The 17,201-nt window shown below is 43.3% G+C and overlaps 2 protein-coding genes across 3 annotated transcripts; one reads left to right on the top strand and one right to left on the bottom strand.

Annotated features, from left to right (window-relative positions):
- The first annotated feature begins 291 nt into the window (after window positions 1-291).
- Window positions 292-13,497, top strand: LOC110984859 (protein-tyrosine sulfotransferase 2-like). Its single transcript, XM_022245436.2, has 3 exons — window positions 292-476; window positions 5,576-6,823; window positions 7,869-13,497. The coding sequence occupies exons 2-3, from the start codon at window positions 5,994-5,996 to the stop codon at window positions 8,329-8,331; spliced, it is 1,293 nt and encodes a 430-aa protein (XP_022101128.1). The 5' UTR covers window positions 292-476; window positions 5,576-5,993; the 3' UTR covers window positions 8,332-13,497.
- Window positions 13,498-13,499: 2 nt separating this feature from the next.
- LOC147798215 (uncharacterized) lies at window positions 13,500-17,103 on the bottom strand. 2 transcript variants are annotated; one of them, XM_087141239.1, is made up of 3 exons: window positions 16,768-17,103; window positions 14,705-14,845; window positions 13,500-14,462 (listed from the first exon to the last, which is right to left on the bottom strand). In XM_087141239.1, the coding sequence occupies exons 1-3, from the start codon at window positions 16,956-16,958 to the stop codon at window positions 14,222-14,224; spliced, it is 573 nt and encodes a 190-aa protein (XP_086997365.1). In that variant the 5' UTR covers window positions 16,959-17,103; the 3' UTR covers window positions 13,500-14,221. The 2 variants fall into 2 exon arrangements, with proteins under 2 accessions (XP_086997365.1, XP_086997364.1); XM_087141238.1 differs by lacking the exon at window positions 16,768-17,103 and adding an exon at window positions 15,599-16,400.
- Window positions 17,104-17,201: the final 98 nt, after the last annotated feature.

The raw sequence follows: 17,201 nt of genomic DNA, 5'->3' as shown, positions 1-17,201 counted from the left end.
CAATTTCCTAATCTTCACATTGATGATGTACCCTTTTTTGCTTGAAAATTTCACAACTCAACATCCTTCGCTCGAGGGATGTTGGCTGCATTTACCGTGTGCTTGGCTTCCGTGGTAAGCCTACGAGGGGAAACTTAAACAGTGTCAGGTTCGGTAAGACACATCCAGACCACTTCGTGCTAAAATGCCGCCCTCAGTCGGTCACGTTTTACCAGCTACTTTTCACTGGTGCACAGCTCATTGACTTGCCGGTTCTGCGCTGTTAGCGCTTAAACATGTGTGAGTTTCGTACAGCGAACCCGCTAAGGTACGGTGAGAACAGGTGAATTCAACGTCTTCACATGCTGCGGATGGGCCAAATCTGCTCACTTTCTAGATCGCTGTGACGTGCTCCACTGTTCGTTTGTGTCAACATCAATGTAGACAGATGCCGAAATTCTGTAGTTTGCTGTCCCTTCATGGCACTGCGTAGACGAGTAAGTCAACATATTCAAAGTCTTGTTGAAGTTGAACATGTTGAATGAGCATGAGTCAATCGACGTCAGTTATCATTATGTTTTCCTTTTTGCACATGTAGCTCAATGGTTAAACCACGGAGGAACAAGAACACATGCATGAGTTAACTCTCACGTACATGTACATGGTATAGGCACCACTACTAGTACTTTGTACGCATACACGTAAACGTACAGTGTACGTGTACATGTACGTGTTCATGATTCCACCATGATCACCATCCATCATGTCCAACCATGTCCGTGGTCCAACTTCCAGGTAGGACGGATGTTGGATGTTAAATAAACATAAAATTGCACTTTTCGGTGTCACCAACCCCAGCCTAGCTTAGCAATTTATCAATTTCTACTGATGATTTTCTTGTCTGGGAAAGAGTTCCATAAAAATATATGAACAACACTTTATGAACAACACTTAATTTGATGCCAGCTTGTACACAAACCTATGAGACTGAAAAACCTAGGCCTAAGTGTTTTCAAGTAAATGCTTCAGAATTTTCCTTCCTAAATTTCACTTTTGGGGACATGTTGTCAATTTCTGACAGCTGTTGTAACATTTAAGGGCAAATTAGAATTAGCGTTGTTTTTTCGTTGGGCCGTTAAAATGTACAATGTACCCTCGATCCTCCTATTTCTGTGCACCTGGGCTTTGAAACAAAATTGCCAGAAAACTACAGTGTAGTTGAAATTTTTCAGAGCTGATTTTTATTTCTGCAACTTACAGTCTGTAACTGTAGTCGAAGCAGTTCACATGAAAGAGTTACTTCTTTTTGTGCCCAGGAGTAGGTAGCTCTTAGTGGGTTCAACCATGTGTGTGCAAAAATTCCTGCCTAAATCTACGCAGCTGGCCGCCTTTGAAATGTATGGTAGCCAAGACATTGCTACACAAGATATATTTTTGAAAGGGTGAGTCCTGGTGTTTGGTATTGTAACAGGACATATTCTTTGAGTTTTTAAAGGAATTCCAACATAAATAGAACTGCTTGAGCGTCAAAAGCTCCCTGTTAACAAGAAAAAGGGCTAATTGTTCATGTAGCGACAGGAAATTCTAATTAAGGGTTGCTGTTCAGCCCTGTGTATGGTGCTACCTCGCCACACATTTTCCCAGCTATGCCAGCTGTCCAAAATATTCATAGAAATGTCACTGAGCTGAATGTGTGTGGCACTTACAAGGATAATGCCAGAAATAAGGGGTCCATTTTTTGTGTGTGTCCCTGTTGCTTCTGACAGATGATTTTGTAAGTTCAGAACACATTTGATTTGAGTGATGAGCAGAGTGATGAATTAATTCAAATTACCTGCCAAACATATTGTAATAGTTTGAAACCAATTCCGGTGTCAATTCCATGTCAAATAACAGAGGTCACCGCCAGATGTAACAGGGACACAAAAACGTCACACTTTTGGACCCCTAATTTCTGGAATTACCCATAAATAAGTGCACAGTGATGCTCAACTTGAGAAAGGTACCCTCAGCAAAAAGAGCATAGATCTACATGTACACCAGCATTCTATGTATCCACATATTCGGTTATGTGACATCCATTAAAAGACAGTGAATGCACAAAAATGTATATTTTATCCTCAAGCCATCCAGATCGAGTAAAATCTGGAATCGTGAATTACAAGTATTTTCAAGATGTACATTAAGTTGGGGAGATGCCAATCATTGTCGTGGGTTCGAGTCCCACCCAAGCAGACTTGTGAATTTTCTCATAAGCTCCCAGACAAGCTTCGAGTACACAGTGTTTGTGCGTATACATGTTGATGTAAGGGCAAAACTAACCCGTAAATAAAGTTTTGGAGTTGAGGTGCAGATTTCATAGAAAATATGCTGTCTTGGAAATGCCCCATCTATGGTACATGTACGTGTATGTATACACGTATCTGCACGTCTGACAACAGTGCCTCGTTTTTGTACAGTGTACTCAAAAATTGACGGCAAAAATACACAGTTTTGTCCCTCACCAATCCATCCACCAACAGGGCTGGCCGATTTAAAGTACCTCAGTGTTGATCGCCGATTTAACTTGTGAGTTTAAAGCAACATGATTTGAATCAAACTTTTTAATTTTTTGGCAAAAGGTTGTGATTTTTGTTCATTTTTCCCACTGATTTGTAATTTTTCTGAGGTTTTGTTCATTGTTAATGACAAATACCATTCTGTAAGCCCTTCAGTGTCTACGGTGTTGATATTAAGAACTACTCGTTTTTGTCCAAATACATGTATGTGTAGTGACGTGTTTTGATTTCAATCAGCTTTTTGATTTCAAAGCATGATTTAAAACATGAAAAACATGATTTGACGTAATACAATTTAAAGCATTCCACTATGAATTTAACATGGAAAGCATTTTTGTATGCTGGTACATAACTATCTTTTAGCTCTTCTTCAGATAAGAAATTGGTCATTTTGCAGTGAAAGCAAAACGCACCAACTGTTCACGATACATTAAGTTAAGTTAAAATCAGGCTCATTCATCACTGTACTGAACACACAGGAGACAGATTACCATGAACAAACCTGCAGGGACACATGTAAAAGAGAAATAACATTAAAAAGTCATTTGAAATATGTACCGATAGCTAGGCTGCTTTTTACAATTCACCACATTGACTGCCACGCATAATTTTAAAGGGGTGTTCCATTTGCTTAGCTTTGTACGCATGCGCATGTGCTTAATAGTCACCTTTCACGTGTCCTTTGAGATGTTTGAACATGAGCAGTTTACACATCTATGTACATGTGTGTCCGCCACACTGTGTTCGTCGTTGATGCCAGTGTGTTCAATTTACATTACAATAGCCTTTCATTTCCTATGAGTATATACTCATAATTTCAGAATCCAGACTTACACTTAGTCGGCAGTCAACGTGTTAAGCTGGAGCCTGGTAGCATGTAAGCACGTTTAAGTACGAGTACTTGTGAGTATGTCTTGGACCATATGTATGTGGTCAATGACTTTCTCTTTGTGGCTTTCAGTGTCCAGCATTTACTGTCCCATGATGAGTTCGTGTCATATTGTTCCGGGCGCTTGCGGAAATGATCAATGTTCCCCAGTGCCTTCCATGTGAGTGTGTGTGATGTCAAATGGTCTCAAAGTCTCTGCATATTTATTTGGGAGTACATGTATCTACAACGTGTAATGCATTATGCACGAGAAGAGTTACTATGTACCAACATCGTAGAGAATTGTAAAGAAAATAAACCTTCTTGGTAAACAGGTACCAAGTACCGGTGCCGTGGTAAACAGTGCTCATGGCTTTGCCACTTCCACTTGTCTTTTTCCTGTTACCTCTGTATACATCTGGGATGCCATGGTTTCATGTTGCCGCTGTACTAGTGTCTGGGGTACCGCATGCGCCTTGAACAAAGGCTGAATGAACCCCCTCCCCCCAAAAAATTCCTGGATCCACCCCTGAGGTAGATGCACAGTTGCATGAAGTAGAACTTTGCCTAAGGGAGGGAAATGCAATTGACCTTGGTGTTGTGACTGCAGGGGATGTGCTTAATGGTCTAGTGGGTCACACACCATGGACTTACACAGTCAGTGTGAGTCAAATACATGGGCAGGGTGTGTAAATGAGGTTCACCTGGACCCCCCTCCCCGCCCCCCAACAACATTTATTTGGGAAAGTGACTAAGGTCTTAATTAACAGTGGGTTTAGGCTCAAGGCATGTCTCTTACCACAACCAGGACAATGCAACAGCAGTAGTGGACCAGTGGTACACATTACAGGCTGCATGATACCATGATGCAGTAGATCACATGCACTTACATATACATACATGTACATACTGTACATGTATAAGCATGTAAGCTGCATATTACATGTACACGTATGTGTGGACACCTAAGATGTACATACATGGACACATCTAATTATAAACGTGACACTTTAATACATGTATATCAGGAGGGAACTGTATCAGTTGAGAAAGCAATCAACCCTGTGATGGAATGTAACACCTGCTTACTTGCAGAATCTTGGACTCTTCTATCACGTACATGTAACCCTGTCCTCTTAAGTATTTCTTGTTTTATTCATGCTTTGAGGAGATTGCTTCCAAATGTATTTGGCCCAAAAATGGTCAGATTCAGACATTTAGTCAGTTATGGAAGACCTCACTAACCTCTTCTGAGTGGCCGTGATTTGATTGTAAATGTACATGTACGCTACATGTACATGTACACCGAAGCACACATGTTCACATATCCACAGGAAACCTTTTGTTTTCACACATACAGTGTACGTGTACATGTACAAGTAAAGGCCACACCTTTACACACATGTAAAGACCTTACCAACCAAATGCAACATGGTCTCCGGGGATGCCTGCGGAAAGATGGTGCACTGTCGGTAAAGTTTTGCAGGTGGAATATCTGCAGTCACAATCAAAGGTCAGAATGCAATTCCAATTGGAGCAAGGCCACCATCTGTTTGCAGCTTAGGAGACCCAGCTGTAGAAATGAAATTTTATACGTGAACATGTACATGCGGCTTTAAAAAATGTCCATTGATCGTAATACCTCAGTCAGACAATAGACGAATCCAGCAGGCATTCTCGACTGTCCCTTCGATGGCGGAAGGTGTTGTGATATCAGCCATTGTATATTGCAAGTTTTCTGTAGCAGTCATTCTGAACAATTCTAAAAGGAATACCTTCCATTAGTGAAGAGGTCCATTTGATAATACCTATAAAAGGTATGGCACATGTGAGTTGACCTCCATGTCAGATGAGGTCAGTGACACTCTGGCACGTCTGAGACTCTTGAACATGAGAGATGTTGACAAGACATCATCAGACATCAGTGCCGAAAAATGTTCTGTGTGCCCCCTGAACTTTTTCCTCAGAGGGAATAAGAATTATCCACGCCCTGTACAGCATTGCTGTTTAGAAAATGTTAAGTTTGGATGACGTTTTGGCCGACTATTCAGAGTACTCTTAGTGAGAAAGATCGACTCCTCTTTGCATGTGTTGTGCCACGTACATGTACCTGTTGCACTTCCACAGTTTGTGACATTTTGCAGATCGGTTTTCTTGCAATTCCATTCAGGCCTTTCGACGTGTGCTCCTGTGGCATGGATGCCCGCTTCTCAAGATGAAGCATTGTTCTCTCAGTGCTGTTCTTTGACACATGGGAAACCAGCGTCCAGTGAAGGGCTGCAGTCACGACGGTTACAGCTAGTGGAAGTGCGGAGTGAGACTTTCTACTTGCATCTGTTGCAATGCCTGCAAGACTGTCTGGTAGGACAGAAAAAGGACACACCTGACTGTCTTTCAAAAAATTGGTTGTATCAGTGTGTATTTAAGACAGGTTTTTACCTTTCCCCCACAAGTTAGTAACGTGATTACTGATGGCGATGGAATAAAACCCCAAATGAAGTGATGGCATACATGTAGACGTGCCTCACGAATGACATGAGATGTCAGAATTTGTGCTTTTTTGTACCTGATATCCTCTGGATCTCACTATGAGGAGAACCATGGGACGCAGTAAACTGCAGACTGTCATTACTGTGCTGGTTACAGCCACGATTACGTACTTTGTCATCCAAACAAACTGTCCAGTGGACAGACAACACAATACTGTCATGATGCCCAAAGAAGCAAAGCATGCCGTTTACGACGAGCAACAACATGAGTATGTGTACGACAAAGATATGCCGCTGATTTTCATCGGTGGGATGCCCCGGAGCGGCACCACCTTGATGCGTGCCATGCTGGATGCTCACCCGGATGTCCGATGCGGGGAGGAAACCCGCCTCATACCCCGACTGCTCAGCATGCGTGCCCAGTGGATGAAATCCTCGAAGGAGCACGGCCGGCTAGTGGAGGCGGGGCTCACCGATGACGTCATCGATGACGCGCTGTCTGCATTCATACTGGAGATCATCGCCAAGCACGGCGAGCCAGCGCGGCGGCTGTGTAACAAGGACCCCTTCGTCCTGAAGTCCATGGTCTACCTCCACCGGGTGTTCCCTAACGGCAAGTACCTGCTCATGCTGAGGGACGGCCGGGCCACCGTGCACTCCATCATCTCCCGCAAGGTCACCATCACGGGCTTCAACATCGAGAGCTACAAGGACTGCCTGACCAAGTGGAACCTTGCCGTTGAGAACATGTACAATCAGTGCATGCAGCTGGGACCGGACGTCTGCCTGCCGGTGTTCTACGAGAAGCTGGTGCTGCATCCTGAGGAGTGGATGCGGAAAATCCTGGCATTCCTGGACATTCCTTGGGATGACAACGTGCTTCATCATGAGGATACAGTGGGAAAACCAGGTGGCATCTCACTCTCAAAGTAAGTACCTGTACGACTTTAAGTACGGTACATTTAGTTTTAAGCACATGCACGCCAATACACATCAACTTGAAAGCACTGTAGTAGTGTAGTCTTGCAACTGCACGTGCCCAGTAACAAGCAGTTCGCGTGCGCAAGATCTGCCTTGTCAATGTGGTCTCGTGCCAAAACTCGCAGGCATTCTTTGTTCCCGAAGGGCCTTACTTTTTGAAACACAGTCAAACCTGCCATTGCGGGCACCTCACTCCCGCCGCCACCTGGCTAAACTGGCTGCCTTTGCTCGGTCCCAGTTTGATTCTCACATAAACATACCGTAACCTCATCTTGCTATTGCAGCCACTGCGTAACACGACCTGCGGCCAACCCAGATCAAAGATGTATGTAGAGTTGTGTGGGTTTCTTCTTGTCGTTCTGGTGTCATGAGCGCAAAAGAATTTGAAAGAAATATATGTAAACTTAAAGTCTCTGTTATACATTTATTTGGTAAGGAGGGTTAGAGTGAATGTCTGTGGGCAAGCACAGAATGTACGCATATGTATGTACATGTCTATAAACATTGTGAGCATGTATGTATTCATGTGTACAGCCTTGCTACATGTATAGTGACCACCTGCTGTGATAGTCACGTTCGTCTGGTACTGCAGGTGGCCACTACATGTACATCAAGGTTTGACGGTACTAAACTGGCTCATTACGCACTGGAATGAACTTTGGGTAATTCCACGCAAGAGTGGAAATTCGTCGGGCTGTTGGCCGTGCATAGTCCCTTTCGGACAGACGTCTCTACTGATTGATGTCACAGTTTGCTTACATGTACCTGTGTGCTGTCCTATGTATGGTTTTCGAAAGATCACGAGAATGCATTGCGTTGTGGCGTCTGATTGTGCAGTTGCCTGTCGCGATCGTAGTGTACCAGTTTTCACATCATGCTGTCGCATGTTTCCTCAGTGGGGATTAATACTGTACATTGCAGTTTGATGTGATGGGCATGATGTGATGGGAAATAAGGCTCTTTTTAATGGGAGGTTTTTTTTTGTTTAAATAGGAAGGAGAAGTCTACTGATCAAGTAGTCAAGCCAGTCAACCTGGAGGCTCTGACGAAATGGGTTGGGCACATTCCAAAGGATGTGATGGACAACATCGAAAAAATTGCGCCCATGTTGGCCAAGCTGGGCTACGACCCGCGGGCCAACCCACCCAACTACGGCACGCCCGACCGGCGCGTCCTGGAGAACGAGGACAAGATCAGGGAAAACCCCGACCGCTATGCCCAGAATGTCCGGCAGGTCATGGAGCGGCCGGATAAATTGAAGGCTGCGCCACCCCTTGGAGAGGGGGAGAGGGGCAGGGGCGGAGCCAAACACCTGCCTCCCGACGAGGCTGTCATGGAGGGCTACGCGGGCGATGACCAGGGCAAACCAAAGGCCAACCCACAGAATCCCTACGGGAGGAGACGGCCCAAAAATCCAAAGTTTGCACGCCGTGCCGAGGCACCATACCCCAACTAAATAAGCCTTTTGCGAGTTAACTTTGACCCAAATCTGGTACACTGAGTTCTTTAAATTCACCTGAACAAAACAACTTGAATTCTCCATACTAAAACCACTGTTGCTATACCTCATGATTTGGGGCAAGCTTTTGCTTAGTTACATAAGAGATGCCTTGCAACAATACACTATTCTCAATGGATAAGAAGGGCACAGAGGAACCAGTCCATTCCAGAGATGGTGGTCGCTATGCGAAAGCTTGCCCCGAATCACGAGGCATAGCAACAGTGTCTTTAGTCTGGGGAATTCAAATTGTTATGTTTATGTGCAGTCAGATAACTCAGTGCACCAGATTTTATTCAAATTTAACTCGCAAATGGCTTATTGGGAAAACAAAACTAAAAGCTCTTTTGAAATCAAAATGTAAAAACATGTGGTATTGTTTTGCTATAAGAATCAGTATTTTTTATATATACCTGTACATTATTTCACAAGGTGCAATATTCGTACATGTACAATATACATGTACGTTTTGTTTCACAGAATCACTGTTTTATTTCTACTGGACCTTGTTTAGACAGATCCACCCATCACATGTTCATTCTGCCACCGTCCTTTCTCTTCTGCTTGTCTCATCTGATGTTTACATGTTTTGACATGTAAGAATGTAGTGTGTACATACATGTGTGGATTTAGAGACAGCCATGCAACACTGTAGTGTGTGAGTTGGCCTAGGATACTTCAACTGGTAATGTCTATGTAGGCATTTCACATGGTAGTGTACAGGATAAAGCCCCCCCCCCAGTCCAGTGGAAATTGCATTTAATTTAACCCTTGTTTCTACTTGGGCCTGGCTTACGACTTCATATACCAGTACCCGTCAGTGGGTGTGCCCGGCTCCCATCAGTAGACTTAAATCCGCGTACTGTGTGTGAAAACTGATGACGCACACCCAGGGGTTCACAAGAAGCTGGGCACACGCTACATGTAAGGTGGCCCCACCCCCACCAACATGTATCCAAGTTTTCGAGTTGGGGGGGTGGGGGGGGAGTTGGAATTTTTCTCTAAGGAGCGCCCAAGTGTTTCATCCCTACAAGAATCCTCAACTGCATCGTACTTCCCCATTCCTGCCTTGGAGGGTTTCTAAAGTGTTGGTGCTTTCAATTCCTAAAAGAAAGTAACATGTCTCAGAGGACACCCCCAACCCCCGCACTCAAGTGTGTATTTGCCTGCAACTGGGGACCCCCTATTGTTCCTCTTTTGTTTGTTCTTTAAGACCACCGATATGTTTTTTACACAGTTGTCAATCGGGGACCCTCTGTCAATCGGGGACCTTATTGTCCTCAATTGTTCAGGGTCCCCAATTGAATGCAGAAACAAACTCGGATACACTAATGACCTCACCCCTACAATTCTGCCCTCTTTTCCACATTGTGCCAATTTTTACAGTGATTCAGCTAACTGTCTCTGTCAAGTTTCTTAATATTCGTGCTGCTCATGTCAAATTTGTCACTTTAAAGACCATACAAAATGCAAAGATAACTTTTGATCGCGTATTGTACATGTACATGTGTACATGCATGTGTGTATGTATATGCAGCTTTTATTCATCAAAGGATGTTTTTGTTTGTAAGGTTGAGACACGCGCCTGTATGTACCGTGACTCTTTTGTACAACGATCTGGTATGGAGAACCTGTCAAGCCACTGAAATATTCTCCAATTGACCATGCAAGTTTTACTGTCACCGTTGAAACCTTTCAATGTGCGCACAGAACTTGGAGCATATACTTATCAAGCTGCGCAAATCGTCACTTCATGGGCACGGAACAGATGAAAGTCATTATCGTAAAACTGCCTTTGGACTGAAAAACGTCTTCCGCGTCCTCATGCCCTAAATGCCGTAATGTGCAAACGGCACGTGTACGTATTGCCCACACTTAAAAAACTCTCCTGCAATGAAAAACGATGATTGATCGCTTGCTCATTTGCCACTCCCTCTTTCTTTGTGTTGGTTTCTTAAACTAGAGTTGGCTCCTCCCACCTTTGAAGAGTGAGTCGTCACTCGTTAACCATTTGGTGATGAAGTACCCCCTCTGTCCTTTTCAACTGTTGCCATGCGGCTGTTTTGTTTAAAGTGTAGCTGCAATTAATTTTTCCGAGAACACAAGTTTTCTGCCACTTTGTACTCTTTTTTTAATGTGTGGAAACTCTTTTGCATTCACATTTTTGTTAAATGCACCGAAAGGTGCACTTTTTAAACCCTCAAAATTATCCATGCTGTAATGGATAACGATGTCCTCCTCTAGGGAAGATACAGTTCTGTGCATTGGAATTTACTCACCGAAAACTTTTCAGAGAAAGGGATTGATGATTACTTATTGCGCTGTACGTAAACAATGAATCACCAAAGGAGAGAAAACCGAGTCCAGCAAAATCTACAAAGAGTGCGGGACTTTTTGTGGGCACACCAATGTAGCATTGAGGATCTCTTCCTGAGATGACATCACAGTTTGGTCATGAATATGGAAATGTAATTAGCATAAAATCCCAAAAGGCAGTACATGTGTAAAATGCCCTTTGAAATAGTGAAACCAAAGTTGAAAATGAGGTTAACTGAGACACAAAGGGGCATTTTGAAAGTTCGTGTGAAAATAAATTGGTTACAGCTACCCTTTAACAGTTTCTTCAAGTGGAAGTGATTGTGTAACTGGTGGCATTTTTATTTAAAACATCCCCCAAGTCCACGTTGGTTTGGCTTTTATCAATTTAACATTTTCTTGGGCAGGACAATTTAAGGTTTGAGGCACTTTCAACACGCTGCTAAGCCTATGCATCGTTTCTTCAGATTACTGAATAGTTTTCTTTTATGTGAATAATTTTCCCCCACATAGTGACAGTTTCAGGACTTTTTGTTTGAGAATGAACTCAAATATTTATTTCCTTCACATCATCAGCACTCGACGTAGTAATATTGAGCGTTTCTGATCAGTAAAACTGTGTGGCTGCCTTTGCATAATTTGAACTGGAAGCACGTGACGCGTGGTCGTGGGTCTCAGCCGGCGCCAAACTTGCTGATGGGTTGGAGAAATGACTTGTAAATGTCCAGCGCTTTCGTTCCACATAACGATTTCTGAATTCCGTCAGCAGTTCTTCACATGTAGGACGTGTTGTGGAATTTTACCGGTTTATAAAGTGTTGCTTAAATCGAGAGGACACACATCAACATCTCTGAACGTCACGCGTGGCTTGTACATGACTGTTTAATTACGGTTACGGTTGTGTAGGATTCATAAAAATGATTGTATCATATTTTATTCTAAAGGCGCGGCCTACATCAGCTTAACGTGCTTAACGTGCTTAACGTGCTTAACGTGGAGTATTTGTTAAATGCAAAATCTACTGAGTATAATCCTCGGCATTTTTTGTAGCCAAGGTGAAAGTCATTTTAAAATTGTTGTTACCATGAAACCCTTAATATGTACACTTCCTAATTTCCCCAATGTGCGTTCCCTGCGTAAAAGCCCTAGGTGGTCGTGTTGATCGTGTATGATCACGTATGGTGTGCAGAATTGCCATTTATCCCGAAATAGAAATATCTCAATTACAAATATTACAAATAGAGATATCTCTATTACAAACGGAGATATTTCTATTACAAATAGAGAGATCTCTCTAACAGACGGAGATATCTCTGTTTCGCTATTAACTGTCGCTATTAACTGAACTTCCCTAATAGTTTGTAATGACACCTTGTACCTATCTGGTATATTTCAAGGAAGAGAAAGGAATTTCGATGACGTCATGATACAGCTGAAAGCCATAACAAAAATTCTAAAACGTACACCTCATTCCGATCAGGAGATACCCCTAAATGTACCTCGAACGGAGTGTGTTTTTAGTAACACTTTGATATAAAGGGGAGAATTTTATGATGCCTCTTTTAATTTTGCATGTGTTTTATCTGTTCTGCAGATATACCCTCATGAACAGATATTAGAGGGTATAAAGGAAGGTAGGCCTATTTTTAATCGACTTTTAAACGATGTTGTGCAGTGATGTTCTCTCAAATTTCAAAAAGTTAGACTTTTGAAGAACAAAGTTAACTGGATGGCACGTGTTTGAGGCTAGGCCTCCCTCTTCAAATTTTAGGCATTTGTGATGTGTTTGTAGCTATCAGTTCCTGATGTTTTCTAGAAAGTTATTTTTTACTTTGACATTGCCGGAGCCAAACTCACTTTCTTGTTGATGGGCTTTCTGTGATGTCGTTTTTTAATAGTCATTGAATGCATCGGGACATTCATGTTCATTTTACGGTATATGAAATATCTCTTAGTGCGTCTTTCGATTGATCCACCATCGTACACGTGTACGTTATAGATCGCAAAAAAAAGCACGTCAACCGGAATTGGTGTTCGGTCTATGTACCCAATCCTGCTCATTCCCTTATCTGAGACTGATGACACCAACACTGCAGTGGAAGTATGACTTTTTTTTCATGAATAAAAGATTACACAACCGATATGCGTGGTAAGGCTGCATGTAGTTATCATTCGATCCACCTAGTTTGAGCTTGAACAGCAGACACGCCCAGAGACCATACCAGTCCTGAGAAACCTGCATTCCAGGGAAGCCTCATTCGAGTGTAAACAATCAAACCTGATCCCTTTTTGTGTAGCAATTCTTGCCGCTGATGTTATGGTTGGTAATCAATCGCTATCGCTTTGTTTGGCTCTGAAGGCAAACAACAGCTGTTTCAAACTAATCTCAGATCCCAGAACAGACTCGGTCAGAACATGGAGGGAGGACACAGGAGTTTGAACAGCCCGGGCGATAACATCTGGCCAATAAGTGCTTTCTGGCATGGCAGGTATGCCCATAGCCAGGGCGCAGCGAATGCTTGCTATGCACCACCTGTTTCACAATCATAAGTCCCCTTTGTACCCCATGATCGTCTCCGTAATTTGTCGCTGGTAATCTGCATCCTCAAACGTTGTGTACTGAAGTATAGGAAATTGAATATTCATGATATCGTTGGTGTCTCGTATGGCCTGACAGCAACATCAAATTTAATGCTTGCGCAGTTGCTTGTACTAGGCTGTGTGCCCTTAGTGTCATGTGCAGTTACTGCCCCTATCGAACGCTTTCTTCTGGACTTAATTTGAAATAAATAGCCAAGTTGTTTATAAGATTTTGTGTTTTATTTGAATCATTTTTACTACGGAAGTTACACAAAAGGGTATTTTATGAAATCTCATGATCACTCCTTGTGATGAAACAGTGCATTTCGTTTTTCGAAAATTTAACTGTTCTGTGGTAGTCAACATGTTGGTGGCCAGTCTTAGCCAAATTCGTACAAAGACTTTGAAAACTGATGTTTTGGAGTGACAAAATAAAATTACAAACATTTCATGAAAAATGGTAAAGTGCATCAAAATCTTTTAAAAAAATATTTCACGACGGCAAAAGTAAATCTAATGTCATATGTTTTTTTCTTTCTATTTCATGTTCACTGATAATTTGTAGTTAATTGCAAAGAAAACACTACAATATGGTCAAAAGCTGCTGGCATTGCTGGCACAGTGGCAGTGTTCAGTGTGGTGGGGTGGTTGTGAGCTGGGTTATGCCTCAGCTTGTCGGGGGGGGGGTGTTTTGGCGACCCCTAACCAGAAACATTATCAAGGTGGTCCACAAAAACAAAGGACCTCACATAGTTACGTCATCCGAAGGAGCTGAAGGGCAAGGTAGCAGATAACCTTGGTGATGAACGTCATTTTCACAACTAGTGTGCCGATTGTGAGTGCCACGGACATGTCCAGCTCGTTGCGACTTCAAATTTAAAGCCGTAAAAACTGGATTAAAGCCACAGAGGTTCTGATGCAATGCCACCGCGGAAGCGAAGGGACAGTCGTTTCAAACCTCCCCCGTTCCGTCGAGGTCATTCTTCATATTCCGAAAGAGTTCGGCGTGAGACGTCCTCGCCTTCTCCTCCACGAAGCTGCAGGTGATCCACATACACTCCAAGGTGAATTCCTCGCGCACTAGCGTGCCCACTGCAGCACCTGCTGTGCCTTTGTTGGCAGCCAGAGTCCAGGTGGAAGTCCCTTTTGTTCCCCCTATTACGGCTAGTTCAATAACCAGTTCTCTGTTGGGTCTGCAGTGGAAAGGGAAATGTACAACTTAATCAACGGACACTACCAGAGCTGTAGTTAGCTGCTGCCAACCGCTTTTGACGTTTTACGGACGAATGCTTGCCACACAAAATACATGTACTTGTATAAGTGTTCCATGGCTGCTAAGAGCGAATTTCATGTGCATACTTTGAGCTTTGATACATTGTTAATCAATATATTTCTTTGATTTGTCGGGGTAAAAAAAGGAGATGGACCATCTTACTTTGTCAGTTTAGTTGTTGCATCGAAGGTGATGGGTATGTGAAACCCAAAGGGTAGAGGTACAAGTTCTCTCGTTCGGAAGGTTCGCACTTCGATTCCATCATCAGTCGTCCCTGAGTGCAATAATTCCGTCTCTTTCGGGCTGAAATTAACAACAAAAAGATGAGGCATAATACTCGAGCCTTCATGCCCATCAACATTCTACGTTGAGTGACGGCCCAGTTCTGATACCTTTACTAGCCAAAACCAGGCATTGGTGCAAGCACACTGCCAGAATTGTATTGACTCGAAACAATGAATTGACTTGGTCTGACTCCGGTCATTTTTTGGCGACTCGACTCGAGTCCTGACGGGCACCGGTTGATGACTCGACTGGGGTCATGGTGAGCCAATGACTTGACTCGAGTCCCTCATCAGAAGACCGGACTCGAGTGAAATGTCATTGACTCGAGTCCCAAAAATAAAAGCTAACTTCTTGCGACAAAAAAATCCAATGACTTTACAGTGTCGGTTTATATTGTTTACATCACCTGTTGTCATCAAGAGCAAGATTTTGTATGAATGCAATGTAGAAACCCAAAGATAAAATTTAAAAATGCCCCAAATTACTTCCTCTCTTGTTTTTATTTATCGTACTGTGTTCAAATATTGGTGACCCAAATTGACTCGACCTAAAGACTTGACTCGACTTTTGTGCCTAATGACTCAACTCGACACGAGTCACAACGCTACAGTGACTTGACTTGACTCGAGTCACAAAAATTAATGACTCGTTTCAACTCTGCACACAGGCTGAAGTTTCATTCTTTCCAACTGACCATAATGGACCAAGTGATTTAGACTTAATTCCATCCATTAAATCGATTTTGAAAACTCATTCAGATCTATGAAATACTTTTCACTCCTGTGAGTCTGGTCCTTGGTTTCAGTAGTACGATTCACAGATAAAAGTACACTGGGATTTCTACGCCACCGCGAACTGTGGTCAGTAGTTCTAGGCGAACGGTAGCCAATAGTTTCAGTACAATCCGCGTATTCCCACCCGATAGCTATTTTATGCCCATGGTACGGTAAGTCACTTACACAGGCTGGCGTTCGGGCAGCCTGCGGGCGAGTTGTAACTATTCGTAATGTGAGGTTTCTGGGAAAACTCGACCTTTTCCTCGGATGGTTTACTCGTAGGGCCATATACTTATGGGTCCAGTCCACTAATTCAAGCCCCATTGAAAACAGTGTAAAATCAGCACCGTTCAGGGCCCAATAGCATGCACGCCAACATCCCTGAGATTTCTGAAACACAAATGAAATTCTTGTCTGGTCACTTATCTTTCAATTTCTTTTCAATTTTTTGTGGGTTAACCAATTACATTTTTAATTATTCCCACAAAACAAAATCACCCCCCAAAAAGTGATTTTTCCGAAGTCTGATTGCAGCCATTTTTCAAGTGGCAACCCTCAACTTTCTCGGGCACTTAGGACCATTTTTCAACCGTAGTTTTCAGCCCTTCTGCCCTCATATGAAAGCTCAAAGACCCAGGGAGTTGATCCTGGCGACGATTTACACAATCTCACCATTTTGGGGGCCAAACAATCTCTTTTTTCAAAAGATACTGTGGGGGGGGCACTTTTAATGCTAATGAGCTGGTCAGAAATTCTCACTTGAATTAGTGGTCTGCACCCTTATGTTACGCCCCAACTATAGCGTAAGACCCAACTATAGTTGGGACAGTCCCAACTGTCGTGCTGCAGTTGGGCTGGCCCAACTATTGTTAAGCAATGGCTGTGGAAAATGTCTCAACATTATCCAAGTCAGTGTGTCTCACACTTGACACAATTATTCTAAAATGTGGCACTTCATCTGTTCATCTAGCCTATGACCAGTGACATGACATTTGTAAACAAAATGACTTTGGCACATGCTGGGCACATCATGCACACAGGACCTCTCTGCTGCAGTGTGGCCGGTCCAACTGTAGCACTCTAGTTAGGACGGGCCGAACTCTAGTTGGGACCGGGCCCCAACTATAGTTGGGATTGATGCTATAGTTGGGGCGTAACACTTACACATACTGATGGTACTTCTTGTGATTCCGTAAGTCAGCAATGAGCCGGTACACCTCCTCAGCCCCTCTCGCTACAGACATCTCAGTTGTGACGGTGAACTCGTCGTGCCAAGTGGCGACCCACGCCACCACCCCGGCCACCAGCCCAAAGATGACCAAAGCTCTCAATTTGCCAATTCCCGTGTTTGCCATTTTGCCGTCCGACGCTGGGCATCGAATCAGAATTAGCAAACTCGCTTCACATCGACTCCAGTGCTGACGAAAACTGTTCTTGTGGTTCGAGACAGCGGTTACGTGGCATGTGTGCGGACACGTGCAACTCGCTCAACCTTCAGTGATTGTTAGTCTAGGACCCGTGGAGATTCAGAACCCTGGAACTCATGTGTAAATACGATATAACAAAAGAGGCTTTGGATCAATATGCACCATGCGTCA

Source organism: Acanthaster planci, linkage group LG09 (assembly GCF_054643075.1).
Source record: "Acanthaster planci isolate LZ-2023a linkage group LG09, COTS_SCS, whole genome shotgun sequence".
NCBI classification, from domain to species: domain Eukaryota; kingdom Metazoa; phylum Echinodermata; class Asteroidea; order Valvatida; family Acanthasteridae; genus Acanthaster; species Acanthaster planci.
This window is presented reverse-complemented; position numbering and strand designations above follow the sequence as displayed.